Here is a 16,499-nt window from a genome sequence, read left to right on the forward strand (position 1 = left end):
TAATGGATGGATATATAATATACATACAAATTTCCATAGGAATGACTGAGTCATCTTTACCTGGCCTGCAGCTCCAGTGAGCGCTGCTTGCCGATGATGGCGAAGGTGTGAGGAAGGTTCTGCTTCACATTCTCCTGAACCTGAGGACGAGAGGCAAAGGTCATTTAGTTTTCACACTAACAGAAAAAATGATATTAGAATGAAATAAAATTAGAAAAGAAAGAAGGACATGATCACTGCACCTCCATGCCGGCGATGTCAATCCTCTCTCTGACACTGAACTTCTGTCCCATCAGTCGGAGTTTAGGCACGCAGTACAGCACCATATTGTTGAACTGGAGCAGGGACAGAAACACTGCAGATGATGAACAGTGCAGGTAATAACATGGACAGATACAGCTCTCCTATCTCTCTCTCTAATTAAAACACTTCAGCCCTCTCACCAAGTAGAGGTATCGGTCTTGTGCCGTTCCGTTTTTGGCCGACATCTTCTTGATATGTCCTTCTTTGATGAGCTCGTTGGCGGGGTTAACGATGTCCTCCTCCCCCCCGAGCCGCTCGTACACCTCCAGGAGCTTGTTCATCTTCTCCTGAAAACACGAGGCCACAGGATGATGAGGAAAGACACCAGAGAGTGAGAAGACCGAGACAGAGCTGTGAGCCACACGCCAGCAGATGGAGTCATTTTATTATCAGCTAAGGCTTCCATTCACTCGTGGTATTATCATCTCATTTCAATTTGTTTGTTAGAAGGATTACGCAAAAACTACTGGACGTGTTACCACAACATTTGGATCAGGGGGGGCGAATGAGGGATTTTTATTCACCACTTTCTTAAAACATTGCATTTTCAACATTTTCCTAGATTTTTCAGAGAGTAATTCAAAATCAGACATATCAAGGGGACTGTTATTTATGAGTGTGTGCAATTCGGTGCAGATCGAAGTAAAAATCCAGATGTAGTGGCTTTAAATGTGGTTTCATAAGGGGACTCTTAGGTACGCACTCCTACTATTTCTTTATTGATTCATAAACTTGTGCGCTTACATCGTTTAAAGGATGTGAGAAGCATTTTCGTGGCCAGACGGAGGAAAGAGATGAGGAGGATGATCGTGAAGAAAGTCAGTCCGGCTTCCGCAAGCTGTGAAACTCAAGGCAGGAAACTGCAACTTCCTGTCTGTACCGATTCGACTCATTCACTCCATCAGACAAACACTTGCGATGTTGCTGACAGACAGTGAGGCATCAGCATCTCCCTGATTGGCTGGTTGACGCGGCTGTTTTTTTTACGAAGCTCAACGCGACAGAGTGTTGAAACGAGACGACACAAAAAGACAGAAAAGAGAAGCGATGTGTTAAAGAGAGTCTTACCATTTTCCTGATTGCTGCATTGGAGTGGTTCGCTGCAGTAGAGATCAGCTCCACCGCCTCTGTAACACAAAACGAACACAGGTGAGATGATGTTTGAGTAAAACCGACCTTCGCATGATCAGAATGCGCCAAAAGTGCACACTCTTCACATTAAACACCCTTGGTGCATTAGCTGGATTTCAGCCCAGTAGAAAACACCTGAATCAGCCACTTTAATGGAGGCCTACATTAACACAAGCGACACACACTCTGGGAAAATGAGGCCGTGACAACTGCGATAAAACTGATTTCCAACCGGAGCAGGGTGAGAAACCCCCCCCATTTTCCCCTGGACTCCAAACTCCATTAATTTCATTTGTGGGCATGAAAGGTCGGACATCAACATGAAGTGTGTCATGAGGCAGAGGATGAAAGTACACACACAGCACAAAGGTCTATTTAAAGCATCAGGGTGAAATGTGCTCGTCCAACAGGCGACAAACCAACAACTGTGTCACAGGAGGCTGGTGAATGACTTGCATCCAAATCTAAATTAACCAGAGCACCACTGAAGCAACCAGTTTACACAAATCAGAGGATTTTCTTTAAATCTTACAAATATAACAATTAATTTGTGCTGTACACATAATCTCAATAATACTAATACAAATCATAATTTATATTCAATGCTATTTATAAAAATATGTCTTTCAGAGAGATTTAAAAGAAGATTTCTGAGACATGTGTGCAGTGAGTTAAAGTAACTGAGAGAAAATAAAAGCAAGGTTAAAAGTGTGGTTAAGATGATGTCACACATTACGTCGCCAAACCTTCCCACAACTGTTTGCCTCCACTTAGCATCTTCTCTGCACGTGGTATTTTCTAAATATACTGTCTGGGAGGAGCCAGGGAGAAATCAAACATATCCTTAAAAGCACTGTGAATAGTTTCGGGATTCTGATTTAATCTCTGTTTAATCTGCAGCACGTGACATTGCACGTGTGTCTGTGCAAAATGGGACGATATCATAGAATCACGAAATGGAAAATCTCAACAACTGACTCCCAGTCAAGGTTGGAGCAAAAACAAAAGTGGAGCAGCAGTCAACAGTTACTGTTCTCACACAAGGTTGTGTTCACATGCTACACCGTGAATTTTGTTCATCCCAACAACTGGAGAGGTTTGACACAGTCGGGGGTAAAGTGGCCGTTTGCTGGGAGAACAGATACCAACTCAGATAATCCGATTTCAAAGACCAGCACTTCCCTTCCACTTTCTCCTCCTGCCCTTGTACAGTCATGGAGCCATGTAACACACATGTTCATTATCAACTCAAGTGGACGCGTCTCCGCTCCATCACTGCTCTTTGGAATGTGGCTCTGCATCGGTTCACCCTCTCTCAGGTCTTTCTGTTGACCTCTTTGTGTTCATGCCACATCTAATTATTGTCGAGGGTTTAGCTGAATGGTAGCGCTTCTATGTTAGCTTTAGAAATGTAGTTCAACCAAGTTCATGCACTTTCCCCTCCTCATCACTCTCATCTAGAAATGTGTTGTTCTTTTCTTGTTAACAGGTTTTTTCAGCCATTTTATTTCAAAATCTATAAGGGAAACTAGTTTTAAACACTAAAACAAGTCAGTACTGAGCAGTGGACTGCACCATGGGTGTGGACACCCGACCCAAGGTTGTCAGAAGAGTGGACTGGGAGTGGGAAGATTTCTCTGAACGCTGTATTTGAGTGTGTTTGTGTGTTGCAGTAAAAACAGCAGGTTAAGTATCTCACTCTCTGCGTCTTTCCTGTCGAGGGCGTCGTCAGGCAGTTTTTTCAGGTAGTCTTTGAGCAGCAGCTCGTAGCGAGGAATCCTTTGGACTGGTTCCAGCATGTGGTGCTGCAGCGTCAGGTTCCCACACACATCCTGTTTCTGATGTTCCCAACACAAAAACAAAAGGGTTAGGGCTTATTTGAACTGTTTAACCACAAAAAAGAAGAGATTAAGATGATGAACAAAATGCTCGCTGGACAGAAAACTCTGGAGAAGCAGGAGTATATATACCTGTATATTCTGGACAACACTCTTGAACTGTGAAGAGCGCTGCGTCCAGGTGTTAACCAGGTCCATCGCTCGGTCGAAGTTCTTCACATACTCTCCATACATCTTCATAAACGGAGCCAGTTTCTGGAGGATGTCTCCAATACGAGGGTTTGAGTCCCTGCAGCAAACACAAACAAACAACCACATCAACAACAAGTTATTTTTATTCTGTCTCATGAGAAGAAGCAGCAGGATTTTATATCTTGTTGAAATTAAGTTACTTGTCGATATATAGATGCGAATACTGCAAGTGTGAAGCTTTAGGGAAAATCCCCAGTGCATGCTGGGAGATAAGATCTCCTTGAAGTGTGTGGCTGGTAAATAAAAGTTTCCTTCAGGTGTTTCAATTACATCTTTACTTTCCAAGCAGGAAACTAAAGCCGGCTCATAAAAGATGAGACTAATCTCAGAAACATTTGCACAAATTAATCCCTCTTATGAACTTTCTTCCCATGGTGCACTTTTCTTCTTTTCCTCCAATCTGAGCCAATGCATTTTAATGAGTTCCAGAAAATAACAGGTGATTTCCCTAAACACGGGCCTCTAGAGGAGTCATTATCTACCAAGGGCAGCTGACGTTGGCAAGATTACACACACTGTGGGCAAATACCCTGCTTAGTGTGAAAGAGAGGCAGAAAACGCCCTCAATCGGCGACTCTGACACACACCAAACACACAACCTGACAGCAGATGCCCCCCCCGCCGCCCAGCTGTCTGAGAGATTCGGCCAACAGCAACGGGCCCAACTGACCACTAACTGAGCCAAAACCATCTGTGGAATAACATCACACTGACGGGAAAGCTTCGTCCTTACCACTCTCCTGTAATCCGCGTCTTGAGCTCGGGGAGCAGGAACTTGTCGTGGAAGCAGTAGATGGAGGAGATGTTGGAGAAGATCCCTGTAATGACGTCCTGAGGGATTCCAGCCTCTGTGAGCTTAGTGCAAAATACCTGGAGAAAGATAACAACACTTGTATTAGCGCAGCTATTTCTAAACACCCTGAATCAAAACTCCTGTTTATGGAGCAGGCAGGTAAACAGAGACACAGACATCTCCATGTTGTTGTGTGTCCACTTAGACATAAATGTTTCTCCAGCTCAGAGACCAGTAAGGAGATCTGAGTCAGCTGAAGCCTCGCTGCTCATTTGTTATTGTAGGACACTCAGATAAACTAAGATAAACTGTAAAATATAAACTTACTTTGTTTACTTAGGATTGTAAAGCAACTGTTGACAAATGTCACTGATATAATGACCCAATGCAAACCACAACGATTACTTTCCCTGTCAATCATTTCTTTATTCGTATCTTTAGCCTCTACAATTATATAAAAAACTGCCCCTCAGAATTTACTCGGAGAGAAATATTTCATCTTCTAGTTGCTTGTTTTGTGTGACCGACAGTTTAAAACCTTAAGATTTTTGATTTGCAATAATATAAAAAAGAGAAAAGAAGCAATTCATCACAGTTGAGAAGCTGGAGACAAGAAATGTTTGGAAGTTTTGTATTAAGACACTAAATTGGGTCAAAACGTCCTGCTGTCTCCATCCACCCGATGCTGTTCTCCCATTCACAGCAACGGGTGGGAGCTGTTGATCCAATGCAATCAGTTTGCCGTGAAAGTGTCGTGCCAAAACAGGAAGTTAACTGTGACTGATCTCTGCCCTGAGCAGCAGATAAACCTGAGCTGTTGTGTGATAGGGCAGCTGTGCATCTCCTCCACCACATGAGCCGAACAAAGAGGAAGAAGACTCAACAACCACGACTACAGGCTCATCACAAACACAGGCTGAAACTACTACTACTGAAAAGGGATTTGAATATGTCCACTTCCACCATGAGAAACTGTAATGGCCCTTATTGAAAATGACTAATAGATTCAAAAAATGATATGAATAAAGCTCATTAAATGTAGTTTAAATATTTACAGCATAGGATTTAGTTTTATTAAGATGTTTATTTTATTTTTAATGCAGATTCGTTTTTATAATATTTGTGTATTTGAAGTGTTGAAAAAATTCTGCCCTCCTCTCGATGTCTAAAGCTCGGCAGCATCATCAAGACCGACACGCTTTCTAATTATAAACTCAGCTAAGAGTCAGGAAACACACATTTTTAATCCACGGGATTTACACACAAACACTGCAACCCCCCCACACACACACACACACACTCACACCAATACATGTATGTGCCCCTTTAAAGACAGACACCACACTTTGTTCGTGCTGCACATCTATAAATACAAACCATGCACGCAGACATGCACACACACGCACACAACTTCTCACATGATTGTGTTTACAGGCTCTGAGTAATCCAGTCAACAGAGGAAGGGTTGTTGTCCAGTGGATCACAGTGCCACTTTTAATCCAGCATAGCCCTGATCTCAATCTCTAAGACCTCTGGCTCATTTAGGAGATTGAAATCTGGCCCGGAGGCACCCAGACAGCCTGATATAACCCACAACACCACTGACAGGAGGAGGAGACACACGCCGAGGCCCGGTGTTACCTGGTCCAGGAGGTTGAGTCTCTTGACGTAGGCCTCTTCGGTGTGGAGAAGCTCGTTGGCGATGTTCAGGAGTCTCTGAGCCTCTGAGCACTGAGGGAAACAGACAAACACCAAGAATTAGATCCCAGACAAACACCTGAACACAAACACAGTGAGAAATCACAAAGGAAACCTTCAGGTTCTTCAGTGTTCTTCAGCACGTTAAACTTAAAGTTCTGCATCAACACATTATTCAAACACAGCACAATGATACTGTTTAGGGCTGTTTTTTGTCAGGGAAGATATTTTTGTTCAGCTGTGTGGCCTTCATGTCGTTTTTTCGGTTTAAGCCGTTGTCTCACATCCATTTATTTGATGTAGCTTCAACAGAGCACGTCATCCCTTTGTATCAGCTGAACACTGTGACATTTGCTTCATTGTGAGCTCGAAGCTTTGATTCAACACAGGTCACAATGAACTTTTAAACTGAGAACCATGAGGTCAGCGTTAAATGGATCATATAATAGAATCTGGTTTCTCTTCATAGATCTGAAGAATAAATCTTTTAACGAGTGATTGATTGATAATAACAAAAAAAAATGTTTTACAAAGATATAGAAAAGCAACATCTGTACTGTTTCAATGGGATACATGACTCAAGAGCTTAAAAAACTAAAAGTCTGATATGGTCAATTGTAATGAATGGATGAGTTCACTTATTTAAACTTTTCTTTTCTCATTCTGAGCAGTTATTAAGGATCTGTATGTATCCCCCCTAAAAACAAACTAAACAATGTTTCATGCAAATACAGATGATCTTTTTAAGCAAATAAGGCTACTCCTAAAATATTAATAAGATGGGCAGTATTCCATATTCTTTTATGTTTTTCCTCATTGTCAACAAATCCCATGAAAGACCTAGAGCAACAATGAGGTGGAGTGAAAACTTTCCCCGAACTTTCCAACTTCCTGAGTGTGTCTGTGGCTCTCAGCCTCCAGCCCACTGGTTCCTTAAGACTGAACTCTTAAATAAATGGCTCAAAGATGTGGTTTCTTAAAGAAAAGTCAAGCTCAATGTTTTTTTAGTCACATTCGTCAATTAGGTGTAAAAAGTACTTTTGTTAGTTCCTCCCTCAGGAGTTAAGTATTCTCAGTTTTGGTCTTTTTTCCAATGGGATCTATTGACAAACAAAACAAATGATCAGCAGATTGTGAAGAGTGAAGTGATGTTCACAAAGCTCTATTTCTGTCATTAGTTTAGTTCAGAGGATGTAACATCTGAAAGTGCTAAGTTATTAGCTGGCGTGATTAAAGTAAAGAGCCCTCACTCGCTGTATGATTCAACACCGAAGTGAGTTTCTGATAAAGTACATCTCAGTGACGCGTGGACTCACATCAGGGTCATGATGCATTCGGCCTGTTTCAACATTGTCGGTTTCACAACTGCCATCTCATGCATCAACACAATTGCACACACCCAAGACAGGAGGCTGGAATTGTCAACACAGGTTGTTCAGTGGAACTCAAAATGTCTTAATGTTTGCAAAGTGGACGGTACTCAGTCAGCAGAAGTTTTCTTTTTCAATCTCTTACCCTCTTGCAACGCACGTCACTGAAAACCCACATCCTCTGTGACAAGGTTTTCATTATATAGGTTCAACATGTCGACTGAAGCCTCAGAGTCGTGCAGCCACAGACGCAAGCATGCACACAATACATGCAGCTACCTTTGTAAGGACTTTACATTGACTTCCATTCATAGTCGACAGCTTAACCAAAACCTGTGCAGTTCATGCCTAATCCTAACCACTTTTAACTTTATCTTATCCATAACATCAACCAGGAGCTCTGAAATTATGTTTAGCCTGATTAGGCTTTGGTCTCCATGAGGTTTTTCTTGTCATGACAAGATCAGTATTTACGCTGGAAAAGATCCTAAAAAAACGCACACGCACACGCACACACACATGCACGCACGCACAATCTTCCTCTGCACAGCATGGCTGGTATCAGGAAGCACTGCTCAGTGCAGATACCTTTCCCTGAAACACTCTGGCTGTGGCCAGTCAGCAGAGGTCTGTGTTCTGTGTCCATGTGACATTCAAGTGAGTTTGGGTTGAGTTGAACAGCTTAAAAACAGAGACAGTAACCGTGGTAACGATGCTTTCTACGACCACATCAGTGCTGCTTTAATAAAACTTTGCTCTCTGAGTTTATTGCGCTGTCGAACATTTTCCGGTCATCTGAGCTTTTTGTCTTTTCTCATTTGACATTGGTTCATATTTCTGTCATCACCTCCGCAATGGGTTTCATTTTAAGACTCGATGCTTTTGGATCAGAACTCTGTCTGTCTCCAATAACGGAAGCACCGATGCCGCACTCTGTATATAGGCCACCATCAGGAAGAGTGTGTGCAGAGTCTGAGGTATCAGTGTTGTTTACAATCAATAGTCAAAGTGAAGGACAAGGGAAAGCTGAAACTGAAGATCATCTGTTGGGAGGTTTTTTGTCTCTGGGCTCTTTCATCTCTCAGCCCTCACACGCTCCTGTTACAGCTTTCGGGCAGGTATTCATCCTTTTATGGAACGATGGAGCTGCTTTTAGATACAAGCCCGTCACTTGTGACCGGCAAACGGAGGCCGCAGCGGTGTCTAGCGTTTCATGCAGAAGTATTCTTTGAAACTGTTCACCCAGGCTGAGATGATAATAATAGAAACAAGCTACTTTTTTTTTTTCCACTACATGAAAGGAAGTGTGACTGTCTGACATGAAGCTTCTCAACCAGTGCGATGACCTGAATTTAAGCACGCAATGAAAATTCCTGAAAATCATGATGCAACATGGCATATGAATAAAAAAGTGAAGGTGCGGGGGGTAGAGAGAGAACTAATGACCACCTTTGATGCACAGAGGGGTTATTCAGATATTAAATTATGGTTGTTCAGGTTTATGGTAATGACTTGATGAGGCCTAAGAATGTGAGGTACTCACTTTGTATGCCTCTGACGTTGTGTCTGCTGTATACCCAGTCTGTGTGTCTGTCAGAGGGTGCATCTCCCCACTGCTCCCCTCGTCCAAGTCACTATCCTCATCCTGCGTTGAGTCTCGCTTGTTGCCCAGGGTAACACAGCAGGACACGCTCTCCGTTTCCGTGACGCTGTCGTAATGATCCTCCTCGTCGATGGCGTCCTCGTTGGGGAACACCTCCCCGTCCGCGGCACATGACGGGCTGTCGATGCCGCTGTCCCGGTTGGGAATTTTCCCGTTCTGCTCCGAGGAGTCCGGATTGTCCAGGAGCTCATGGGAGGAGCCTTCCTCCCTCTCCACGTCGTCAAGGCAACCGATGCCGTGCGTGAGGTCGACCTCCGCGCACTCGTCCAGCGGAGCCTCATCGGAGCCGTCGATGTGCATGGAGGCCAGGCAGGAGAGTTCAGACCCCTCCGGAGTTAGTTCGGAGTTGCCAAGTGCAAGTTTGTCCACAGCGGAGGAGTCTCTTGCAGCCTTCGCCGCCGTGTCCTGGCCGCAGGAGGAGTTGATGTCGTTCGCAGTGTCCATTCTCAGGCACAGGTGCAGCTGGGACCGTGGGAGCACCCCCAGGATTGGGACCCTACGAGAGTAAGAGACACAGTCACAGTTAAGGAGAAGCGCTTATTAGCAGTCGTAGCAAAGCGAAGAATTAGAACACTGCACTGTACCTCACACTGGAATCATACTGAGATGCTTTTTAAAGGTTTTATTCTCTAGCCTTAAGCAACAAAGTTCACATGACATATGGAACATAATGAAACAAGCAATGTATCTGAAAAACAAACCGAGCTTCTGATAAAATGTCCTCCTCACCTTGAATTCTCAAACCTCTCGATGAGCAGCCCCACCTTCTGGGCCTCCCTCTGCGGCTGTACTCCCAGGACAGGAGGGGGCAGAGTCGGCTTTGGTTTCGGTGGAGGAGGGGGTGCTGGCAAGGGCCTGGAGGGCGCTGGGGGGATCCTCTTAGGTTTCTTGTCTTGCCCGAGGGCGAGCAGGTGCGCAGGTTTAGGGGGCACTACAGATGCAGAAGTCCAGACGAGGCGAGAAGAGAAGAGCAAGAGAGATGCGTGAGGCTTCAGTTGTTAACAAAACCAATCAGGTAACACGAATAAATCCGAGAGAGAAAACCTCCATGGCCGAGTCTGTGTGTGAAAACCGCTTTTTTTTCGTAAAACGCTCAAGAAAGATCTCCAAATAGTAAAAAAACACAGTCCAGGAAAGAGACGTGCAGCGGTGCTGTGCGAAACAACTCTGAGCTTCAGCGGCCAACTTCCTGGTTTCAGAACAGGATGCTGACATACGTGAAGCTACTGTGGTTCCAGTTAGTTTAAAATAAAAGCACCGACAGAGAAATGACGGAGCTGCCTTTAAAATGCAGCATGACTTATGCATTCATGCATACTCAACTTCATCGTCTAATCTTTCATTTGCATTTCTTTGTCCTTCACTTTAATGTGTGAAAACCAGGAAATTACAAGTTACACTTGTTAGTTTGAGCACTTCCTCTGTGCCTTCCCTGCCGGTTCTCACAGAACGGCTCTCTCAGGATAAGCTATGAGTGAAATAGAAACACTTTGGAGAGGAAGTTCATCCTGTCAGGTGGGAAACAGTGTCCGTATTAAACTGTGAGTATTAGAACTGTGCTCAGAAATAGGGTAGTTCTTTCTGTCCAGTGCAGAATGGAAAAATATCATCATTCCCTTGTCTTTAAGCATTTTAATTTCACATTTTTCATAAAGGTGTTTCCCACGTAATGTCATATAAGGATATACTTTTAATTTTACAACCATATAATTTATACTGGTGTAAGAACACTGGTCAGGAACTGTGTGGATGCAGGACTAGTAGAGAAACAAAATGAATGCACACGCTTCCACACAGAGAACGAGGGGCCACTGCTTTGATTAGCATGAAAATTGTGTGATTCATCTGTTCTGGCTAAAGCTGACATCATGAGTTGATTCATCACAAGACATTACAATGATTTGATTAATTCCTGCAGTCACTTATCAAACCAAAAATGTCCCAGCTCCTCCATTTTGAGGACGCGCTGGCTTGTCCCTGTTTTGTATCATTGTGAATTCACCAGTGGACCAAGGTGTCAGACGGCAACTCTCTGTCTTCAATCAGGACATGAAGAGTTTAACCAAGGAGCATTGAAGCTGTTCTGGAGGGTTGTGGTGGCCCAACAGTCTAATTCAGTTTTGATCCTTTCATATTTAATAAAATACATACTATGATCTTCATTAACAACACTGACAATATAGAGTAAAACTAGAATGGCACTCAGGAGAGAAAATACCTCCACCACCTGGACTTTTATTGAATCTGCACCAGATTGAACACACTCATAAATATCAGTCCCTTAAACATCAATTACTCTCTGAGGAAAAATATATAATGTAAAATATTATTAATATTTTTTATTCTGTGAGACCAACTGAAAATGTGGAAAAATCTTGCAATGTTAAAGAAAGAAAAACAAATCCTGACTGTGGAAATCTATCCTGTGTTTTATATATAAACCTGCTCACAATTAAACCAACCAACAAACTAATGGACAGTGGTGAAAACATAACCTCTTTGGTTCTTCTTGCCCTGTTACTCTAAATCTTTGTGTGTAGTGTCCCCGCATGTTTCTCAGTAATTTCCTACTGAGCATCACACAAGCTTATTATATTTAGCTTCCTTCAAATGATGCCCGAACACAAACACTTTGTAGCGCCTGCCCTGCTTCACACCAGCCACTCCTACAGAGGTGACCTACTGAGCAGTGTGAGTGACAGAGTGAGGTCAGTCCGCTGACACGTACCATGTTATAGAAAAGTGTTTGTCAGAGCAGAATAAATGACATCTTGATCCCAGCGCTCTGATCTTGTTGCACCTTTCAATTATAATGACAGCGCCAATGGCAAAACCGGCCTTGAAGGGGGGCCACACTATGTCCCGGCGTTTTACCTTGAGGTTTCTGTGCGGTCTGCGGTCTGGGTGAGGAGGAGGGTTGGGGCCGGGGTTTGATGGCGGGCCTGTCGTGACATGGTCTGGGGGTCGGACCTTTCTTAGCCAGCTGTGGAGAACACAGGTAGTCCACTGATCCACACTGGTACTGCAGAGCGGAGGCAGGGAGGTCTGCGGAGGACAAGAAACACAATTGTCAAGTATTGATCAGGATATAATTGGATTCATCTAAAAACACACACGCACAACCCAGTGTAATCCTAACTGCAATGCAACTGTGCACACTGTGCAGTGATAGAACTGAAGGTGAACGACCTTGGGCTCAGGATAGCGCCCCCGGACATAGAGCAGGGGGGGCACAGAGGAGAAGAGGAGCTCTGCAGAATCGATCCTGACACCCGTCCTCAGGCAGCAGACGACAGATTGGCTTCCCTCTCGCTGTCTGAACGGCCTGTATCTGACCGACTACATCTAATCTTCTCTGCCCACTTTTCTGTTAATAGCTCGAGTGAGAGTGTGAAGAATTGTGTGTGAGCTGCATTGAAAGAGGCGTTTCCATTAACTTGTGATGGACAGTAAAGTGCTCTGACTCCGATTGAGTGCAGTTTGGTTTTAGTTCGATCAGTCTGACCTGTTTTTGGAAGATACTTTGGAAGAATTATGTTTCATTCATTTACACATTTACAGATTTACAAGATGGCTTTTTTTGTTCTTCAAGTTTCACAAAAATACCAAAACCAAGCCGCTAGAATCATTTTTCTTACTAAAGATCTTTTAAAAAGTTTTACTCAGTAGAACTTATACCTCCAAAAAGAAAAAACGTTCCTCTACCAACAGTTTTACATAAATAAGAAGAGAATAATGGAGAATTGTATAGAGAATCTAAGCAACGTTAAGACAAAAAAGAAAACTGTAGTGCAAAAAGCCCAGAATGCAGACCCAATGCAAATCAGTGCACTGGAAATCAGCGAAAATATAAAAAGATATTGTTAAAGAAGGTGATAAAACAATCCTGGATCCAGCCCCTGATTCAGAAGCCCAACAAATGTAATGGGTTTCTCCAGGACACATTCTTCCACCAAGTTTCGTGCAAATCCCTCCAGTAGTTTCTGTCATATCTTTAAAACAAACAAACATAATCTCCTTAATGGAGGTAAATACATAATTAAAGCTGGATACATATATTCTGAAAATGGCTGGGCATGTTCCTCAAACTGCAGAAAACCATGCATTTCTTGAGGACTATCTTCAGCTGCTGATTTGTGGAGCTAAAGCGAGTGTTTACCCCCCCAGGAGTGCGTATTTGGGATGAAATCTAAATAAATTACAATGCCCACGTTTCAGGTGATGATGGGACAGTATTTTAACAGTTCCTGAACATCTATGAAACTTGCTGGTTCTAGTCTTTTGTTTGGATTTTTGCTGAAAATATTACCAGACTCGTCCTCTATGTGTAGAATTGTTTTGGAAGCACGAAGCCCACCACATCTAATTTGGTGTTTCAAGCTGTGCTCCTTGCAGCGGAAGGAGACAATAGAGTCTGTAATGAGTCTTATTACACGGCGTGCCACCATGTGGCACACTGCAGGCTTTCCCACCATGTCTGCACCACAAAGGAATGAGAGCAGGAAGAGATGTGCCGTGCAAACATCTCTCTCAGCTTAGAGGATCACAAATCCTACAGTATACAGGTTTTATGTTCGCTCTGAGTGAACTCGACTTTGGCCCCTAGCAACAGAAGTATTGTCTTGCTTTGGTTTCTGCTCCTCTACATCCGAGATGACTCGTGGGCTGAGTCAGAGGAAAACCTTGACCTGTGATCGAGTGAACAAGCAGATCCTTCAGCCAGACGACTGCCTGGTGAAGAACTCTCTGACCCAACACCGGCCGGGGTCGTTCCTGGGAAAAGCAAACAGCGGTGGAAGACGGACACATAGGGGCCGGTGCCTATGGAGACGCAGCGTAGCCATGGTTACCTGAGAGCAAAACCTGGCCCTCATATCAAACTGCCTAACACCAAACAGGAACATGACGACACAGCAGAAAGAGAAGCGCTGACGCTCACAGTTTTTCTTAATTAAAATCTTTCAAACCAAGTAAAATAACATGTTATGTCATCATTCAACGGTCACTGAGGAACACAAAGTGAAAGCAAGTACGAGGAAATAACTTAAATCCCGACACAATGAGCTCAGGCTGTCAATAAAAGCTGTTTACAAGTAGTCAGAACAGAATAAAATACATAATCAGTGAATATATTCTGAGAGAGGAGCCGGTTAGCAAACGTTACCTCGCCTCCAACTGTTCAGTTTCCCATATCCAAAGTCCAAAGAACAAGAGGAAAAGTCTCAAGCCGGTAAATACCGAAACAGCTCCTGCCCTCCCAGTTTGCCACAGTGCGCATGTGCAGCTGAGACTAGTGTCTGTGGGAAACACACACACACCCTACAGGGTTCGGCAAAGCTCAGCTCTGCTTCACACACACACACACACACACACACACACACACACACACACACACACACACACACACACACACACACACACACACACACACACACACACACACACACACACACACACACACACACACACACACACACACACACACACACACACACACCTTTCCTTTCCCAGGTGTGTTTGAGGAGCTGCACCTATCTGCTCACCTGCCAAACCTGATCCAAGCACCTCCTCCCGGGGCCAAAGTAACATGTGTGTCACTGTGGAGGCCCGACGATCCGGGCGTACTCTTACTGCAGACCCACAACACACACACACACACAGCAGCTGCACTCATACCTCAACACACACAGTGTTGTAAGAACAACAACGTTCACCTGGGCACCATTAGTCTGATATTAACTCCATTAATAGAGATATTTTCAAAAAGGTTGCACGAACGTTGAAGGTATGACATAGTAAACGTAACAATAAAAAATGTCTTGTTCTGAATAAGGGCAAGAGTACGAATTAGACACTACCATGCAAACAGCATTTTCTGATGACCTTAACCCGAATGAGGTCATATTCAGAATAAGCAATAATCACATTATGACGTGTGGCGTATTCTGACCTTAATCACATTATGTAGACATGTATATGTCTTAATCCCATCATAAAGTCCTTTGGGAGTTTTCACAGCATTCTGCGATATAACACAGTCACTGCTTGACAACAAAAGCCCTGGGTGAGTCGTAGCTTTTGCAAAATTAGAAAGAAAAAATGCTAAATGGTTGCATCAAAGTGTGGGGGTCTTAAAAGTGGCGGAATAATATCAGACATAATTTCATAGTGGACGTAATGTATTGAGCCATAATCGGGTTACGCTCTGCAACATGTAAATGGTAATTTGAATATTCCATTAGTGACTCATGTAAACATCATAATCGAAATATTGTCTTATTCTGGATAGGGCCAATACTGGGAACATTGGTGTAAATATGTCATATGTAAATATAATAAATAACTAGAACAATACTTGAAGCTTTGGATCAGTCACCTAATTGATTTGTTCTCAGAGGAACCCTAGACTAATACTGTAATATGTAGATTTCACATCATTTTGTGTAAACACACAGGAGAATAGTGAACTCATTAATTCAGTCAGCTCCATTTACTGAGGGATGGATAAGTGGGACAATTATAGGACATTATCACGACTGCGCCCTTTAGGCTGCGTGTTACTGTGACAAGCCTCCCCTGCAGGAACTATTCCAGCCACTATTAGTCAACGTGTCAGACAACCCGTCATCATCTTACCTGTGCACTCGTGGCCTGGGTGTAACGCGCTTTTTGAGATTGAACAGAACAAACAGCACCCGGAGAGCACAGTGAATATTTTGGGTCGTAACCTGAAAGACTGCATTACAGTGGATTTCTAGACAGTGAAAGGCTGCTGTGAACCAGACTCACAGAGATATTCAGACACCGTCAGGTATGTGACGGGGACACATCGGAGACGCAATGATACTCGCACCCTCCCTCTTTGAGTTGAAGGCACGAGGCCCCAACAAATCTCTGGTGATGCTGTCACAAGACAAAACCAGAGGAATGTCTCCTTTATGTCACTGAAGACTTTCACTTCATTTGCAGTTTTAGATCCTCTCTCTCTGAACCCCAATTTATAAGATATGCCATAATATAAACCTGATAAGTCACATTATGAGGTTAAATATATATGAAATACTGGGAATCAATGCTAAAATAGTAGGAACCAAAATCAGATCTGCACCAAACACTCATGGACAATAATCCAACTATTGACCTTATTCAAAATAAGACATTTAAATTAAGGTGTTTGCCAGATTAATTTTTTCATCAAGATCCATAAATCATTGCCTGTGATATCAGTGAATGTTGCAATGTTGGGCATAAAATATGTAACTTCAGCCATTAGGGGTCTTTAAATCAAAACAATAACAAAAGATCTAGTTTGATGATGTCATGAAACAGCGTGGGATCATGGGAGTTGTTGTCTTTACCACCTTTGCCAATAAAAAATCTACCTGCCCTGACTCAGGTGCAAATCATGTGCATGGATGAGGTCATGCGTTTTATTCACTTTACACAGCAAA

The 16,499-nt window shown here is 43.3% G+C and overlaps 1 protein-coding gene across 5 annotated transcripts in view; it reads right to left on the reverse strand.

The window, feature by feature from the left end:
* Window positions 1–16,499, reverse strand: part of fgd (faciogenital dysplasia) — a 54,946-nt gene that overhangs the window by 8,293 nt on the left and 30,154 nt on the right. For 3 of the 5 annotated variants that reach the window (XM_034591279.1, XM_034591281.1, XM_034591284.1), the window contains exons 2-12: window positions 11,923–12,093; window positions 9,778–9,979; window positions 8,929–9,544; window positions 5,959–6,048; window positions 4,258–4,394; window positions 3,405–3,561; window positions 3,134–3,272; window positions 1,372–1,430; window positions 444–590; window positions 243–335; window positions 61–140 (exon numbers count right to left, since the gene is read on the reverse strand). In XM_034591279.1, coding sequence (XP_034447170.1) covers window positions 61–140; window positions 243–335; window positions 444–590; window positions 1,372–1,430; window positions 3,134–3,272; window positions 3,405–3,561; window positions 4,258–4,394; window positions 5,959–6,048; window positions 8,929–9,544; window positions 9,778–9,979; window positions 11,923–12,093 — 1,891 coding nt within the window. Of the gene's footprint in view, window positions 1–60; window positions 141–242; window positions 336–443; window positions 591–1,371; window positions 1,431–3,133; window positions 3,273–3,404; window positions 3,562–4,257; window positions 4,395–5,958; window positions 6,049–8,928; window positions 9,545–9,777; window positions 9,980–11,922; window positions 12,094–14,212; window positions 14,440–16,499 lie in introns of those variants that run through there. The other 2 variants (XM_034591280.1, XM_034591282.1) reach the window with 2 other exon arrangements.

This window comes from Hippoglossus hippoglossus, chromosome 7 (assembly GCF_009819705.1).
Source record: "Hippoglossus hippoglossus isolate fHipHip1 chromosome 7, fHipHip1.pri, whole genome shotgun sequence".
NCBI classification, from domain to species: domain Eukaryota; kingdom Metazoa; phylum Chordata; class Actinopteri; order Pleuronectiformes; family Pleuronectidae; genus Hippoglossus; species Hippoglossus hippoglossus.